Here is a 19,840-nt window from a genome sequence, read left to right as displayed (position 1 = left end):
AGTAAAATGTCAAAAAATAAATGTCAAAATTTTTAGGAATTTTTTAAACATTTTTTTCATGTTCCTGGTAATATACAGGGTCAGTCACAGGAGAGTTACTTTGAAAATTAATTAGTTTTCAACCAAAAATACCTTTAGCGTATGTAACTGGAATATAATATTTTATTTAAATTAATTCAGTAATCAATGTGAGCTGGATGAAAATGAATGAAATCGTCAAAATGACAAGTAATTGTCTACTGCTTCATTTTCTGGGCTAGTAGCAGTCCTCTGACGGGGTCTTTCATTGGGGGCCAAGCTTGTCGTAACTTGGCTTAAAGTTTTCTAAATGTTTCAGGAACCGGATGCATTTGATTTGGATACCTCTTCAAATACATTGCTGCTGCCACAGGAGCATTTTTCTTGGATTCTCCATGGATTAAGAGCGTGCCTACTTTTTCGTTATTTGTGTAATAATACATTGAATTAACGAAAATTGACTGTTACTTTTTAAATGTCAAAATAAAAAGATATGCAAAGTATTCTTGGATTCAATTTTATAATTTTTCAAAATGAGGAAGCTAGACGCCTATATGAATTGTATAATGGGTTGCTTCCCAAATTATTTCAGAAGAAACTCTCCAGTGACTGACCCTGTATGTTACTTGAAATTTTTCTCTGGGGCGCGAGATCTGTATTAACGGTCTTCGACGCAGAATAGACCCCAATAATGCTTGAATGATGTTCACTTTTAAAAAGTGTGTGCTTAATTGAAGTTAAAAATTGCAGTTATAATAATTTTCGTGTAAAATTTATTACTTGCTGAAAGTTTCATGCAATGCAAAAATCCAAATGGAAATTAAAGCATTAAAACTTCTGAGTCCCTCTGTTTTGCTTGTAAATTCATGCCGTTTTTATTATTATACATTAATTACTGGTATTATACATTCCTTGTGTTAATTCTCTAGAGAGTTTCTCACTCTCTGTGGCAAAAAGTGTTGGTTGTGCAAAATTTTTTCGCTGACATACAAGAGTTTAAAAAAGAAGAGGCAAAAAAACCCAACAAGCTTCGTTCGTTTTAATAGATTTCCGGTCACTCCTCTCTTGAACAATTTGTAGGGATTTATGCTAATAAATGCTCACCTATAATCACCGTGGAAGCTTCCAGCGCTGAAAACAAGGGTGAAGCGAAAACGCAACATTAACTCTTAGTGAAAGTTGGTTGACATGAGGCAGGTGGTGTGCTGCTTTGAATTAGGTGAAATCAGCTCAAAATTGTTTAATTAAAGTGAAACGAATTGAAATACGTTGACCTCCTCTGTCTTCAGCAACCCGACCAAACCAAACTTTAATTAGACGAGCGAGTTACATGATGATAGTTTAGTTTGTGCACCTTCCTACATTTTTAAAACTAATTACAACTGACACCGAGAACTAAAACATTATTCTAAAGGTGATCCAAGTAGAATTTATAAAGAATAAATAAATAACAGTAACTTGACAATTTAATGTTGAGCCGTCCTGAAATTATATGTGTTTGCGGTTATAAACCGTCCTCATTTATCATGTTGATGATGCTTAACTTTTAATACGCACGTAAATCAGAAATGAAAATAAAACCAATTATGCAAAAAAATCTTCTCAAATCCGATGTCTAGCCGCAGGATTGTAATGCCCAAGTTATAAACGGAGACAACATGTGAAATTTATGGATTTTTCAAATTCGTTTTGTGCTTTGTTACATCTCCTTGACTTTTATTGTCGCAAATATTTTAGGTTTACGTACAAAATTAAAGAAACGAGTTGAATAAAAATCATTTGTGTAACTCTTTGTAACAAATTCTTTTTAGAAAACACAAAATAATAAAGTAGCTATTTCTAGGCAGTAATAATAACAGGCTCTTATTCCCACTATTATAGCTTAACATTACTCTAAATGATACAACACAACTTTGTGTGGTCACTAATAAGTTTTAAAAATATACTTTTATTTGCAATCATGAAGTAATACTCAAATTACCTTACATGTAAAAAATTAGAAAGTGGTCATTTCCTTTTCAGTTGATATGTAATATGACAGTGCAGGTTGGCCACTTCCCATCGCCTTTATCATCAAATTTCGCCTTGGTAATGAAGCACCTCTCATCTTAGTATGTAGTCTATTATTTTAATTTTTTAATAAATTCTACTTCAAGTAAAGTGTAAAAATATACAAAACAGCAAAATAAAAGCTTGGTAAAGTAAAGCTTAGCATAATTGCAAGAGGCATGGAGTTATAATGTTTTGAAGATTGACAGTGGCACCTTAAAAGTGGGTATACAACAACCATTTGGCATATAAAATACAAGAAGTTATACAGTAACCATAATTAAATTTAAATTTACTATTTTTACTACATAATTTATATCGATATAGAAAATTAACTTTCTAGAAGAGTATTTTAATAAATACATACTTTAGTAACTTAAAGAAAAAATTAATTAAGCACTTGATAAATCGCAAAAACAAAATTTATAGAACAGAAAAGCAGAAAACTTGATAATGATGAAAGTTTCGTCTCCTAATATAAAATGTCTGTTGAAACACAAATTAATTAAGAGAGTAGTCAATCCTTTACATAAATAAACTTTTTGGAGTTGAATTAAATTTTATTTGCAAACTGCCTGTAATGACTATTCGCATATCTTTATATTTGTATTGGGAAACACACTGAAGTAAGAATCGGAGTTTTCCAAACCTTGTAACTGATTTGCTTGAATACGCCACACAAAATTTTATTTATAAAGAATCTTGAAAAGTATGGCACTTGAAGCACAAGACGCCGGAAGTATGAAGAAAATGTATCCTTCTGTCGAGCCCAACGTCGCTCTTGATTGTATGCAGATTATGCCGCTTGTAAATTTAAACTTGCAAATATCTTAACATCAAAAGCAGCTGAATCAAAATGGAGCATCACCTTCTTCTTCAACACGTAGAGAGAAACTCGTGCACCTGCGAATTGGAGCTTAAACACCACCAAACCCCCACAATCGTTTCATCCATTATTGTATAAAACGAAGTCTTTTGATCATTTATAAGGGCTTTTTTCGAAGCGCTCTCTAATTAATAAAGTTTAGTCTGCAGTCGAGTTTAAGTCGATTTTCGATAACCGTTAAGTGCAGTTGATTCCAATAAACATCCAATTTCCCTTTAAGAAGGGTCCAGTCGTTTATTCGGGTCACTCTGGATACGCCAAATCCCTCTGGAGCGCTTTTATGGCCTCACAAGTATTACACGACTGCCTTCACAGGACATGCGGCCGACTTTACGGCCCCTCCCAATTTAACAATTAAATGAAGGAACACCAAACCTACATTTTACTATACTCATGCGATGAATACAATTTTAAATAGACTCATTTATTTAAGAGGACGTTTTACAGCGACCGAATACAATTTGGTGGCCTTTTTTAAAGAAAAACCTTCTCTGGCAGTTTGCACGCAACCAAAGCCACTTAGTAATACATTTTGGTCGTTTACAAGTTCGCACAGATGTAATGGCTTCATAAAAATAAACACTGATAAATACCCAATAAATTCGACGGATATAAAAGTACATCTTTTTATATTTTAGTAAGCGCCATGCTGGAAATATTCAAGTATTCAATAAAGAAGAATCGTAAAACGTACGATTGTAAACGATCAAATTGATCATAGAAATCTTGCTTTGTTGTTCTTTCATAGTCCCCAGGAACTTTACAACGAGCACTAACATGTGCTACGCTTGCACAATTATTGTGACGGTGCCATCAAATCGGCATTTCTTTTTTATCTACTGCTTATAGATTCAGAAAGTTGTGTGCTTCGTCAAAACTACGCAAAACTTTCCTCGCAATCACTCATTTATGCTAAAACACCAGCCTCCACATAATTTGACAAAATACCATTTTGCTTCAAATAAACTAATAGAAATATACCTAAAATAATTTTTCTTTAAAGATTTATAGATTTAATTAATTATAACAAGTTGCCTCTACCCAACTTTATGAAAATCATTTATATCACCTGTATGTTCCATCGTAAGTGTTTTCTTAAGGTTATAGCTGTTTTTTTTTTCTGAAAGCCGATGACTGATGATGTAGTTTGCGATTTAAATTTATCTGTAACTTTTTGATAATTTCATATTTTTACAAGATTAAACCAAAACGAAAAAAAAATAAAGCCGCGGGTAAATATAAAGTATGGAACCAAGCGGTTTTATTTTTGATCATTTGCCTCCAGAAAATAATAATTAATATAAATTAGAGTAATATAAAAAATGTGATCGTATTTTTGAGTTTTTGAGTTACGCGATTTTTTTTGTCAAAATTGCAATTTATGTGAAAAAATTAAATATAAAGCAGATAGTTGTAATCCTTAGAGTATAGCTTTTATGAAAAAAATGATTTTATAGTGGGTTGCCATTTAAAAAAATATTTTTTTTGTAGAACTCAAAAACAGGAGGAAATTTCGAAAAATTTTATTCTTATTAAATCATCACATTTTTATAGTACTTTATGACTCATCAATTAGTTTTTTCAAAAAATAAATAGTTTAAGCAAGAAACGTTTGGTTCCATACTTTTTATTCACCTGGTATATCTATATATTTGCTGAAAACCAAATCAAATATACATATTTTAATTTTGTCTGGAGTAGCTATCATACAATCTAATAAAAATTAAATAAAACAAATCTGTGGAGCAGTAATACGAAAACCTAGCGAACTGACAAAACATTTTATTTCCAGGTGTCGAGATCTAATTCAACGGTAGTGACCTTAACGGACGTGAAGAGAGAAACTTCTGGAGAATTTAAGTGTGAAGTTTCTGCGGATGCACCACGCTTTCATACCGACATACGTGCCGCGCATTTACTTGTTGCAGGTATTATTAAACTTTAGAATCCCCATTCTTCTTCATAGAGGACACCCTGAGCTTTTATGTCGCTCGGAAATACCTCCGTCGTGCGAAAAATCTTGCCCTTTGACAGTGTCCCGTAAATACAAGCGGCGTCTTTAGGCCATTAAACGTTAACACTCTCAAAGCAAATAGCTGCGGCTTCGATGAATTGCTGTCGCTTTAAGCAGTGTATATCAGTCGAGACCGATAAATTAGGTTTACCATTCATCGCTACTCGATTATTACACATTGATGAGATGTTTACTGTGTAATAACTTAATTGGATTCGATTTGCCTTTATCGTCTGCAAATTGCTACGATTTTTTACAGACGTGCCTGATGAAGGACCAGTTTTGCGAACAGAAGTCCAAGAGAAATCGATAGGAGCCAGGATAAAGGCTAATTGCACAACGCCTGGGTCTTATCCGCCGATGAATATCACCTGGTTTATCAACGATGTTGAAGTAAGTACAACATTACGAAACTCTCTTTTTTATTTTGTTTCGGTAATCGTAATCGGTGAGATTCGGGATCTGTTTAGTTTAGATTAAATTACCAACTTAACACAGTTTACATTTTGCAAAAAAAACTAAATTTTAACTAAATGAGTGAGCAGCACCTTAAGATGATTGAGGTGATGTAATTTAATTCCAGATCTAATCTAAATGAAATGTGAATACAGTTTCACTTGAAATTATAAATGCAGTCAAGGTTATCGCAACGAAATCAATATCTCAATACAAATTTACACTTTTTTTTTAAATAGGTACGATCAAGTTTTAAACTGGTTTCCACTTTCTTACTAGCAAAAAAAGCGAAACACCTGTGGTTACATCCCTGATCCAAAATCTAATATCCCCAAATACTCAGAGAAATTAAAAAGGTTTTGTGTTTCGCTGCACCGAACTTTTAGTAGGAAACTGCTTTTTCGTTACATACTCGAATCAGAAAACTTTCTTTAAATGTCTTATTAATTGCACTCTCCAATAGGAAACTTTCCTCAATTTATTGCAAGTGTTATTTAAAGTGTCCCTTTGAACGCTCAAACAATTCGAACAATCATTAAAATTAATTGCGAAATGATTTTTTATTTGGTCATTTCTGCTTTTATAAATGCAAGTTCAACGTTGTAATGAGACGGAAATGTTCTTATCATTCTTGCTTAATAGTTTATTATGTGTGAATATGTGTGGTCTATATTTCAACGCAAGCTAATGGAATTGGGAGAAATATGTTTCCAGACATCTAAACATTGTTTATCTGGCCGATTTCACCTATATGCTAACCTGATTAATTCTGTTTTGCTGCAGTATTCTCGTTAATAAAATAAATTACTATGCGCAATGTATACATTCAATTATTCTAATAAATTCAAAGGCATGAACACGTAGCGTCTTTGTCGCCAAAGGCACCTGCGCTACGTTATCTTTCATAAAAAAATAATTACTTCTACTTACCTACTAGTGTTCTAATGAAAAATTTAATTTTAAACGAAAAAACAAAAAACTATCAACGAGAGTAATGTATTTTTGTCAAATTATAATTTTACAAAGTACAAGTTTATTTAACATGCTTTAACACGTGTATAATAGGTATTATTAGCTAACTGAAAAATTAATTTTCCAGAAAGTTGGAGACAGTTTCAATACTAATAATAAAAGCCAAAATTTCTTATAAATCTCCTAAACCGAATCAGACAAAAAATTGCAGTTTATTATACAGGGTTATTCATAAATATGAAGCAATATTTGAACCACAAAAATGACCTATAAAAGGATGTTAATTTAAATAATAACTCGTGTCCTATCTCTACTGATAAGAATTTTACAGCCCTCGGAATGTGGGTATGGAAATTTGATTTTTTTGTAATAACTCTGGAACTATTTGACCAATTTTTATAAAATTTGGAATATTTTCATGTGACAACATACCCTTTAAACGGGTAATCACGAAAACCGGATACATCCACTCAATTTCCGGTTCCAACTGTTGCAGGTCACATTTTCTGTGTTTTTCCATTTTTTTGCTCTCTTAACACCAATTTTTTATTGCCCAAATCGATAGAGCAATCAATTTCGATTAAAAAACGCATAACCTTTAATACCCCTAAAATAGACCGTTTCAAAGATATAAAGATATTTTAATTTAAACTGAGGACAGCACAACGCTGAAATCAAAAAGTAGGGATTTTGAATGGATGATTTCCACGGTAACAAATGACCATGGTCTCACTAATCGCTGTCAGGCATCTGTCAACTTTGACATTGGACGATTATTAGACAATTAATCGAAAATATTTAATAAAAGAGTTTACCTCAGATTCCAAACATAACTTAGAGAATAAATCCAAATGGATCTCGCAGCATTTAATTCATAAAAAATTCACAAAAATTTATCGTCAAGCTGGCAGGGATTTATGTGACCATGGTCATTGGTTGCCGTAGATACCACTTATTCAAAATCCCTATTTTTTGATTTCAGTGTTGTGCAGTCCTCAGTTAAATGAAAATATCTTTGAAACGGTCTATTTTAGGGTATGTTGTCACAGGGAGATGTTCCAAATTTTATAATATTTGGTCAAATAGTTCCAAAGTTATTACAAAAAAATCAAATTTCCATACCCACATTCCGAGGGCTGTAAAATTCTTATCATTGGAGATAGGACACGAGTTATTATTTAAATTAACATCATTTTATAGGTCATTTTTGAGGTTCAAATATTGCTTCATATTTATGAATAACCCTGTAGATTTATTTAAAAGTAATTTGATTAAAAATACATATTTACTAAACAAAAATAAAGCCGCTTTTAGAAAATGTATACTCAGTATCTCATTTAGATTTATGTGGTACTCAAAACTTCTATAAAACAGTGTCTCCAATTCTACTACAAGAGCATAAAATTAATTTATTCATATTAAACTGGAAATAGAAAATAAAATATTCTGCATTCCAATAAGAATAAAGAATTAAATCGCAGATTATTAACCAAACTGAAATAATGCCAATGTTAGGTTATTAGTATAAAAAAATCAAAAATTAATAATAGAAGTTAGAGATTTTACGTCGCACCTAAAAACAGTAATTTAAATTACGCTTGTTAAACACAATACGACCCCTTTTACGTTTAACTTGGAACAATTCAGTTTAGATGTTTTTGAAAAATTCGTTTTAATAACTAGCATAACAAGTTTAAACCGGCGAGAGCTATGATTAGATTTAATATTGCATTTTCCTAAGTTTACAAAATAAAAGAGCCGAGCTCTTTCTGCGCTACTATACCAACAAATACAATAAAATTGCGTTTACACAAGAGCTTATGGCTAAGAAAAGCATTTGTATCGCGATCCAAATCTTGAACGTAAAGTAAATTGTGAACGCTAACCCTATAAAGTAAATTATTTCTGGCAAGATTTTGCATATTTTATAAAAAGAGAAGAGGCATTCGGCATTTACGTTCAAGTAAAGTGGCAATTTCCTATTTCGTTTTAGTTCGTTTCGAAGTAGCGGTCAAGACTGGGACGAAACACATCAAGGAATAAGTTGAATAATTTAAAGAGATTCTAAAGTGCTTAAATTTGTCGACCAATATTTGCGGCACTTAAATTAAATTTACTCTAATCTGCTGCGCATTATATGCTGAAACTGAACGCTTTGTTTGCCACTTCCACTTGTGTCTTTTGATGAATTTAATTAATTGGTATTTGCACAAACGGATGTTGCACGTTTGCTTCATTATACATTTCACATAAAGAAAGCGCACACGTAAACCAGTCGCGGAACTACAATTAGTTTCATCGAGATCTATCAAGCAGATGTTGCTGCAATTAACCCAAATAAAAACCGCAATTAGAGTAGCTCTTATATTAGCTATAATTAAGCGGTAACTTTGCATTGATAGATTCAAACTGTCGATAATTTTATGTCCGTGTGTGTAGTTATGTGTCAATTCAGGATTTTGTGCTTATAACAAAAGCAACAGATAAGTTGAGACATGATACAATCCATTTAAATCTGTAAATGCCACCCTACAAGACGCAAAATGGAATTATGACTGACACGAAATTTAATTAGTGCTGCTCATTCCTCAAATACTCCCTACTCATTGTATCAGCCATGACAACTCAGTTTCAATAACTTTCCCCTCGACACTACTTTAAATGGAGCTTACGCCTTTAAGACATGAGGGAATTAAAAATTTAGTGTCATGATAACGTTTTGATGCGATAAAACATTAGGAAAACCTTTAGGGAGAAGCGTATCTGATTATCCAGCAGACACATTTGCATGAATTCTTGACTCGCCCCCTATATGTTATTTATTCACGACAGTTTTTATGATTTATTTTGAAAAATTTAATTCCATTGTTTGCCAAGTCCAGTTTAGGAGAATTTATGTTTAGAAGCAAGTACTTCGAAACACTTTAGATATATTGCATCATAAAGTGGAAATACTGTTGTTGGTCTCGGATAGATAAACTTTTACAATGGTGGTGTTTATTTCCGGAATTTTTACGTGCTAAATAATGAATCCGTTTTTGCCCATATTAAAAAAATAGCGCATAAACCTCTTGCAAAACTTACAAACCCAAAAAAAACTAAAAAAAGCTTAATTAAAACGATCAACTGTATAAATATTTATTGCATAATTTTCCTCACTGATAATATTTTAAAAGAAAATATACGCTGGGGATTTGTGGCTGAATATTTATTCAGAAAGCTAACGTGAATTTAATCAAACAATTATTCTAGTTCGGATCGCCATTCGCCGATGGGCAAACGGACAACGGTTTGTTAAAATTAGATTATAAATGCAATAGAGTTGTGCATAACTTGGTCACTATCTCAAATTAAAACCCGAAATAATTTATTATTCAATCAATTAAACCGCTTCCTTGAACTCCTTTTTGGTAGACACTTTAAATCCTTTTAATTGGTTACTTTTCAACAATTTGTCCACAATTTCCTTTGATACGGTAATTTATAAGCGATTTTATAATGAATGATTGGAGTGAGGATTTGAATTGACATTTCGACAAGCAGTAAGCCTTGTCAAGTTCTGTAAGTCTTATCTGTACCCAACAGAGGTCTACATTGTCGTTAAACGCCTTTTTGGACGTGACAGCCCGTATTCAAGTCATCTATCAGGATGGATATTCAATAAATGATGGGGTATTACGACAAAATCTAAGTGATATGCTCGCTACTAAAATTACATTTGCGCTCCTATCGACAAACCGATTTGCTCCATTACCAAACTTTCTGATTCCAAACTACTCTAGAACTGACTTTGTACAGACATGCTAGTAAATAACCTAGACAAAATTAACAATTGAATTATTGATCAAGTTATTGATCAGTCAATTCTTAACACTAGTTCTTGTTGCGCTTTATTGAAATTGTGGTTCGAATTAATGTAACTGTCAAAACTACTAGAGTACAAAATAAAACTAATCGCTGTTTTGCTAATTCTGTAGAAAGAAATGCTTCACATCTAAAGATTTATTATTATTTTATATTTATTTATACACTATGCGCCAAAATGCCGAAAAATTTGTAAATTACATTTTTTTAACGTAGTTCTGTGTTCTGTTTAAATAAACACAAATCAATCCATTGCTGTCATTCAATGATTGTTTCAGTAGCGTGTCTATACAATTTAAAAGCAACGAAATAGAAAATTGCTTTATTTAAATGAAGACAATAACAAAAATTAGAAGCAGTATAAAATAAATATTTTGCGTGGGACACTCTGTATTGTAACTTTTAATAAACATTAATGAAAAACGTTTTAAATAAATTTATTCACTTGCATTATACTTTTTTATAATTTTGTAAATTCAATTTTAAATAATATTTTTGGCATAAAAGTGTGATTTTTTGGTATTTGGAAACCTTCATTTGATAATCTATCTGAATTTCCATCTTCGCTTATTCGGGCAATTTTCTGAAGACTGGAGCTTTAGTCGCCAAATAAACCGATAAATTTTTCCGCATCTCAGTAATGTGAGAGTGACTGCAGGTTTGAAGAATAAACCATTATTGATTTTATCATTTAGAAATGTTTTAGTGTCATCGAAAATGCATAAAAGTCAATGGAAAAGTGCATAAGTCAAACTTTAAAGTCTAACGAAATAAAACATTTTATGATGTGGAAAGAGCGACTGCAGTTCGTTTTATACCTCGCGATATTTTTTCTCTTTTTGTAAAAAGCTTTCATTTGGTAAACAGTTTTGACCTCTTCGGACAGTAGCATGCATACATCTGATAGGATGATGGCCTGGATGTCGGTTGGCATTAAAACGATATAGTTTCATAAGCAGCTTGCTAATTAATTAACGTGAGATATGATGCGTCAGAGTGAACGTGTGGGCCCTAGCAGGGCGCCCAAATTACAGTCCAATTACTGCAGCTATAATAATTAGCCATAGTATTGCCAAGCTGGAGGCTGAATGTTCCCACCACCATCGTCTAGTTCGACTCTAACAAGGCCTGCTGCTAACTTGCTAACTTGATTGCACGTATGCGTGGAATTTCTACAATTTGATGCGTTGTTATTTGTCAAACAGCAAACAATCAGACACTGACACTCTCGACAATTGTTTGAATTGCGGGGCGGTAGTTGGTTACGTGATGCTGTGATTGCAGCACGGCCACTCATGCCTGTTATTTTCCCTTCGAATGTTTGATCATACTAATTGGGTTTTGTTTAGATTATTTCTAGTTCTTTTATTTTTACTCTGAATTTTGTTTTTACCATTGATTCACGTAACAAACATACGAAGCACCCCCAGGCTATTTTCAAAACAAGTAGATTAGTAAATTTATGCTTACAAGCTTTTAGAATTACATACATTATGCATTCCCTTCGAATGTTTGATCATACTAATTAGGTTTTGTTTAGATTATTTCTAGTTCTTTTATTTGTACTCTGAATTTTGTTTTTACCATTGATTCACCTAACAAACATACGAAGCAACCCCTTAGGCTATCTTCAAAACAAGTAGATTAGAAAATTTACGCTTACAAGCTTTTAGAATTATAAACATTATACGTGATACTTTGTTGTTGTACACACAACCAAAACAAAAAGAACTAATTGTCATCTTCAATGTTGAAAGAAAGTCTAACACTTTACTACCTTTGAATAACTTCTTGTTTTTTTCCATTCTAAAGTAATGCAATTAGTTAATTGGACACATATGTATCTTGAGCTTAGGAAAAACTAGAAAAATGTTTAACGAAGATGACTATGTTCTAATAATAGAAAATTAAAGTAAAGCCTGTATACAGCAGAAACAAAATGTAATTAAAACTCATTGTTGATGTTGTGACATTGAAATGCGCTTTTATGTTTGTCTAATTTAAACTCAATTTGATTTTTTGGCGTGTATCTAGAGGCAAACTGCCCGGAAGTCTCTATAAAAAGTTTCATGTGATTATATCCATGTTACAAAATGTTGTTTGCAATTATCCTTCGTTAACGTTATGAGTAATTTGGCTGATTAAAATGTTCTTTGTTAGGAAATAAAAAAAAGTTTAGTACGTAGATACAAAAATCACAAAATTGTCACAAATCACAAATTATTTTTGCCCATTGTTTTTTAATAGCAACTAAGGTTAATTTTTAAGTTTTTATTGTTAACATACAATATGAACAAAAATGGTTATCTTATGGGATACCTACAGGGTGCGCCAGAACAGGAAAAAATCTTAAAAAAAAATATTTATAAATATTTCAAAGTTATGAGGGTTTAAAGTTTGCACTTTGAGTTTATTTATTTCTCTTTGAAAAATAATTTTCCAAGTTTTTTTTGCTATAGGCTATTAAAAGAGGAAACAAGGAAGCTGTATCCTAAATTGTAAATCTGTTCAATGTTATTTGTGGCATTTATTGGCAAAATTGTTGTCCCTTTACTAAATAATTGTAAAACAACATATACAAGATCATCAGTATCCTTAACTAGATATAAAAAAATGTCAAATGTTATAAAAAATAAATGTCAAAATTTTTTTAAACATTTTTTTCATGTTCCTTGTATCTTACTTTTCTTGAAATTTCTCTCTGGGGCGCGAGTTCTGGCGCACCCGTATAAAACCATCCTTAAATAAAATGAAATGGAATTTAAACTAAGTTTATATTTATTTCGTTGATGCTTATTTGAGTTATTATGCAAAATATGTAGCAGTGCTTTAGTAGTAAAATTCACGTACTCGAAATCTGTTGTATATTTTATAAATAAAACCACAAAGCACAAAAACCGTTTAGTCTGAGTACCTACTTAAAATTTGCGGAAAATACGATGCGGACAGTGTTTCTTTTTAATTTTTTTAAGTACAAATTTCTAAATACAAGTATTTCGAGATTTCAGGACATTCTTTCAACTATTTATTTATTTACTTTGCTGAATAAATATAAATCGTTGTTCTAAAAATTTTGTATGTTATTCATACAATAACAACATCGTTTTCGTCCAAAACAAGTCAATAACAAAGCTTCAAAGCCCCATTCATCAGTCGTAGATAATAAAAAAGTTACGGCCAGTATATCAAATAAAAACCCATCTTTTTCTCTATTTCCCGCATTCTACTTTGATTAGGCTCGAATTACCTGCTTCCTAGCATTCTTTGTGAGCTTTCATTATTTTTCACAATAATGCCGTATTTCCACCGACGAAATATAGAAAAATGCTATGAAGAATCTTCCTTGACAAGAAGCGCTCATTACGAACCCACTTACCCCTAGAAACGCAAAATAATTTTATGCATAAAAAGAGCAACAAGAACGATGTTCATTAACAATATGTCTCTGAAATTAGGCTTGAGTTAATTGAAACTGAGTGCATTGAGGAACGACGGACGTCACACAAAAGGCATGCGTTAGCATCTGGAGACGACATAAAGTCCTGCCCTACGTATTCGAAGGAACATCCATCTTGGTGGTGGAATGTAGTGTCGCCGCCTGTGGACACTTCGAGATTACGTCTGATGAGGGTGACTATCAATTAGCAGCTCGGAGCGTCTTACGAATAGGATAAAATCAGCATGACCACCCATTGGTATTTCAGACATCTTTCCGATATCGACGTCGAAAGCATCACGACTAAATTTATGACGTGCCCAGACAAAAACACTTGACGCAGACGCCTCATTAAATCTCGGAATGGTTTTATTTAAAATACCAACGATTTAAATTACAAACTTTCAACTAAACGTTGTTTTTTGAAGTAATTTTAATACCGTTTTTTACCATTAAAATTATAATAAAAACTTTTCACACTCTTCTTAGTTATTCTCCCTTTTCTGTTTAAAACAAATATAGTGTTTATTAAAATTTTGACAGATGTAATTGTAATGCATTTTTTAAAATTTTATCAAATAAAAGACACACAATAAGTAAATAATCTTTTCCTGACTTTTCCAAGACTCTTTTTACCTAAACATAAGTGACGTAAATTTTAATTAAAGAAACCATCAAAAATTTCGTTTGTATGTTTAGAGTGAGTCAAATACGTAGTTACCCATAATTTCAACTTAATTACAAACTCCATCAAATACATGCAAATGTTCCTAATGAAAAAAGTTTTTCATCAAACGTTATTTGTAAAACGTTGAATAAATAGTTGTTAATTGATGTTTGAATTATTTGTATCACAAATTAAAAAACTGTTCAATTTTTAGCAAATTATATTGTCATTATAGTGAAAGCCTTGCTTAACGTTAAAACTGTTATTTTCTTTAACTTAATAAAACGCTGTGTAAATTTGAGTTATCTTAAGTAAGTATAATAAAATGGAAAAGTTTCTATTTGGGATAATCCACAGAAACGGTAGAAGAGAGCAGCCAAAGGTAGTTTTGCATAAGAATATCGAAAAGGCAAATAATCTTACGACTCTGGAATTTAGACATTGAAGGTTTCAGTTCAGAAAGTGAAAATGAAATTGATTCAAGTAATCCTCCTTGATATGAAGATCTAAGAGCTTATGCTTCGATACTAAATTGAATTTACGGAGTACAACAGTGTCTGTATCGTACCTTTGAAGCCGGATACGTGCTTTCCAACATATTGAAATGTATTTTTGATATTACCACACTTCAATTTCACACCGCACTGTCATCGGAAAACTCCTCTGATTTATCTAATTAAAAAAATTGTTACACAAGCGGATATCTCGCAAACATATCTCAAAAAGCTTATTCGTGATTCAGCTTCAATTAAAACATGTATAATTAAAAAGTTCTCTGAAATATTCCAGACACTGGATGAGTTACTACTTTATGTAATGAAATTGTGAAGTTTTTAAGTAGGTTCATATCTTGCGCATATAATTTGACTTTTCAACATTTCTGAATTTTAAAATATACACTCTAAATTATTCATACGGATGTCTCACACAAAACAAGCTATTTTTTAATTTAAAACAAGTCAGCAAGACTATGAAATGTTATGTAATTTTTTGCTGTTTTTTTAGGTTCAGCCAAAATACGGCATCGATATCCACAATTCAGTCGAACGTTACGACGCCCTCCCTGGCTTAGAAACTGTCCGCTCCATGATCTCTATAAATGCAAGTCTAGAGCTCTTCAAAAACGGTAAAATGAAAATACGGTGTTTGGCAACGATGTTTACGTTGTACCGGAAAACACAAGAGTCAGAACTCCACGATGATGCCCCTCAACTTGCTCTCATTATGGTGCCCACCACTTTGAGCAGCGAAGGTAATGCCGAATGCTCTTTTTTTCAGTATTAACCTAAAACCTCAGGACAACTATAGACTGAATATAGTAAAAACAATTTCCTCTTAATAAATATTAAAAAAAAATAATACTAAAATTAAAAAGTAAATTAATCTTTTCAGTAACTCTTTGGATTGAATCAAACTTGTAATAAATTGTATGTAATAAATCAAACAGTTATTTAACAAACATTGTGTCAATCTAAAAATATTAATTTAATATTAAACTAATGTGACAACGCTTTTATTCACAAAACAATACGAATACAAAGCCGACTGCAGACTAAAAGTAATTTTAACTTATTTGTTCGTAGTTTTTGTCGCGGTGTCATACAACTTATTTTCTATGCAACAAAAACGAAAAAACCTAAAGAGACGAAATGTGATCAAATTTGTTATTAATCGTGCATTGAAAAATTAGCGAAATTGTATGGCAGAAATAATTAGATATGTATGTTTACACTTTTCCCTGTTGTTGCAGGAATTTTTTTCAGCAGCGGCCCCGAAAAACAGTGCATCTCCAACATCCTAATAGCAATTTTGCTTTTTTATGTTCACCTACACGCCTGGTTAAGAAAGTTCCAATGAATTCAACGTGGAAAAACTTGTAAAGTTATTTAAAAAAGTGATAGTGTTTTTAAAAACGTGATAAACTTAAGAGGGTATAAAAATGGATTGTGTGATTTGTTGTGAAATAATAAATAAAGACTTGTACCTTCCATAAGCGATGCAATTATTATTTGTGTGTGATAATGCCAAATAAGTGTGATTACCGTTGAATTTTAAGTATACCTATGCGGTGCAATAATTGTAGTGTAATAAACTTAGCAAAATTTTCAGTTTTAATTACAGTTAATTTATTGAAATTATTTCTTGTACAAAATGTATAATTTCGCATTGACAACTGCTACATACATAAACCTGTACACCTGAATTGCTCAAAATTGCGTTACCTTTCTAAAGCTTTATTTAAGACGTATTTTCAGGAAGTCGATTTATATCGTAATTTCCTGCATCTACGCTCAAAAATCAAGTGTGAATATTCCTTTTTTTGTAATAAGTCTGCGAATATGTTTACATTTATTTACACATGCTGGATATGACGTGAAATCCATACTGAATGTTCACACTTGTAGCATAAGAAAAAACAAATTTTGTATTATGAAGTTCTGGAAATTTATGGTCGTTATATGTAAATATAATATAGAATAACCGACAACGTGAAAATTTATACTTTAGGTAAACGTAGTATCAAGGTTATATTTTTTGTTTCTAGTCACCTTTAAAGAGTTTTGCCGATGTAACTTTACAGACGTATTTATTTGCCGGTGAATGATTAATTCACATTTAATGAAAAGTTACCACGTTTACTGATCAAATACGATTTTCATTGACAACCAAATATCTTCCTTTCAACTCAACTTTATAAATTTTTACGGCGTTTGTGAGATTGTGAAAAGGTAAATAACTGGTTATTGCAATTTTACGACTTAATAACAACTTAAATTAATTTATAAAAAACAGCCAAACGATGCCAAAGCAATATTTTTTCGAGTTCTAACAATTAAATCAATCGAATCATTTACATACGTGATATGTACAACAACTACAATAATTATATTCATAGCTTTCAACTGTAGTTTTACATTATAACTCATTGATGAAGTTAATTAAATTATCTACTTGTTTTGCTGTGCGTGGCAAAACGCGCTTAATTGTCAACGGAATAAATACTAACTTGCGATAATTTGAAATCTGACGAATTAAACCTGTTTTACCAAAGTTAAATGATAAAGGAATTCAAGTTAGTATGTAACATAACACTTTCTGTCACTTTCAGTAAATTTGGAGGAGAATAAACGCCCATTTGCTACAGCTATTAAATAATTTATTCCATGTTAACATTATTGTTATTAGCCCAGGGTAAGTTACTGACGGCACATAAGCGAGATTTCAATTATTTTCAATTTGTTACTTAACATTAACTAAAGGAATATAATTACTATTATAATTAAAATCTTAATTGTTTTCCTGTGACAGATTATTAGAATTTCAACTAAAATCCCGCTGAAATCTCACAGAAACCCAGATTACATTAAATAAATACGCTTCTCTACAAAAAGCCATGCAAATGTTTCGATGTGCTATAAATTTTCGGGATTATTTAAAACATTATTTTGCCTGTTATTCATGAAGAATTCACAATAATCTGCTTTTCCAATAGACCACAAACTACCTCAATTTGAAAATCCATTTTGTTTAAATTTTAAACAAGCGGTAATTACAAAAATCTCAGCATATACATTTATTTTTTGAAAGCATAAAATCAAATTAGTTTGTATATAAATCAAATTTTTAGTTGGAACATTTTTGGTTAGTTTCAATGAAAATCTCTTTTCTGGCAGTATTTTAATCCGGATTTAATGAAAATAGCCACAAAGTAAGCATCATAAATCAACATTTTGATATGAGTAACGCAACTTTGTTTAAAAAAACTGAAATTGTTTTAATCATGGTATTTTTTGATGAAAAATTAAGATATTCCAATAAAATTTTAAGGAAATTATTGTAAATATAGAAATCACGATGACAGTAACTTTTTTTAATCATTATAATATTTTAGAGATACCATTGTAAATAATAATATTACAATCAAAAAAGAACCTACCTACGTATTACATACCAATTAACTAAAGTATTGTATGGCGACGTTTCCTAAATTATGTAGCTCTAGAAATTACATCGAATTCAATGTGTTTCTGTTAAAAAATTGTTGTTTGATTGCTTTATGTTTACAAAAATATATCTATTTTAGTATTTTATCGTAACGGTTGTATATTTTTTTAATTAATGTAAAAACTGTTTGAGTTTTTTTGGTATAAAATTTGTATTTCAACATTCCAACAATTGTAACAATGAATGTATTAGTACAGTAATAATTGTTAATAAATGATTATACGTTTTTTATTCGTGTGTTTTGTTTAATTAAAGTAAATGTGGAAGTTGTTCAGCATTGATGTCATTTTCTAAAAAATCCCCGAGCGGAATTTTAAAAGCGCTGATTTATAATGTTATTTGTTTGTGAAAAACAAGGTAGGAAAATGCATTTTTTTGTTTTTCACTTTTGTGCCCGTTTGTTTGTTGTAATTTGCATGCCCTACTCATCTTATTCATTACAGATGCTAAATAACTCAGTTAACATGAGCTTTGTGCATGTATGTGTACATTTTCCAGCTTAAATTTGATTATATGTTGCTTCGTTAGGCCAACTAAATTAGCCGACCGAACGTCTTATCATTTTTACTCGAAATCAATTCGTGTTTCCCTTTAGAAATAAAAATAAATCCTCATGATTGCTCGAAAAATAACGGACAAGCGTGCATTATTGACGATGCAATCTCTTACTCGGTGACTCGTGTGTTTCAAGCTCATTCAAAGTTAAGACAAAATTCCTAGTTTGACACATTTACACTAAGTGATGGATGTATTCGGCACACGTTTGCGGATTTCTGTGTCGCTGTTGGCAGCACCGTTCCTACGAACCAATCCTCAAGAGTATAGAAAGCAGATAGATTCTTCTAATCCCTTCGGAAGACTAGAGAATGAGGTGGAGGCTGAAGCAGCATCCAGATATCTACTTGTCTAACTAGCGCTCAATAATGGAAGACGCTTCTATAATGTAACACTTCTTACGAACGTTAAAACAAATGAACAGTTTTTAAAACAAAGCGAACTTTCGAAATGTAATTCCGAAGAGACGACTTAGGGTTCCACTGACACAGAACTTAATTAAATCGTTTCATTCACAAAATCTCCCCGTTGGCCTGAAAACACTTACAAACAAACATCTCCTAACTCATTTCCATCAAAAGCCACCTGTTTAACACTCATTCAACGTCTTCTTAAATGTTAAATAAAATAACGATAAAACTATGATACAACCCATAAGAAACTTTGTTATCAAAAAAAAAAAAAAAAAAACAAAACAAAATTTGACAGTATTAAATTTTTTAGCGTATTGTGTAGCAATTATTGTGCTTCAAAATGTTCTAATTATTTAACTGTCTAATAAAATTTAGCTTTGTTAAAATTTAAATAAAAAAATAACTTACTGCTTTAATTTATAACAAATTTTATACGATTTAATTCAACGGTTCAAGATACAAATATTAGAGTCAAAGAATTTGAAATTTATTAGGTATTTTACAC

The 19,840-nt window shown here is 31.4% G+C and overlaps 1 protein-coding gene across 1 annotated transcript in view; it reads left to right on the top strand.

The window, feature by feature from the left end:
• Nucleotides 1–18,433, top strand: part of LOC123011307 — a 124,602-nt gene extending 106,169 nt beyond the window's left edge. Inside the window, exons 3-6 of the mRNA XM_044408676.1 lie at nucleotides 4,746–4,881; nucleotides 5,227–5,360; nucleotides 15,368–15,614; nucleotides 16,113–18,433. Coding sequence (XP_044264611.1) covers nucleotides 4,746–4,881; nucleotides 5,227–5,360; nucleotides 15,368–15,614; nucleotides 16,113–16,219 — 624 coding nt within the window. The 3' untranslated portion in view covers nucleotides 16,220–18,433. The remainder of the gene's footprint in view (nucleotides 1–4,745; nucleotides 4,882–5,226; nucleotides 5,361–15,367; nucleotides 15,615–16,112) is intronic.
• Nucleotides 18,434–19,840: the final 1,407 nt, after the last annotated feature.

Source organism: Tribolium madens, unplaced genomic scaffold (assembly GCF_015345945.1).
Source record: "Tribolium madens isolate multiple individuals breed KSU strain unplaced genomic scaffold, Tmad_KSU_1.1 Scaffold_91;HRSCAF=231;Tcas5.2_LG7, whole genome shotgun sequence".
In the NCBI taxonomy this organism is placed as follows: Eukaryota; Metazoa; Arthropoda; class Insecta; order Coleoptera; family Tenebrionidae; genus Tribolium; species Tribolium madens.
This window is presented reverse-complemented; position numbering and strand designations above follow the sequence as displayed.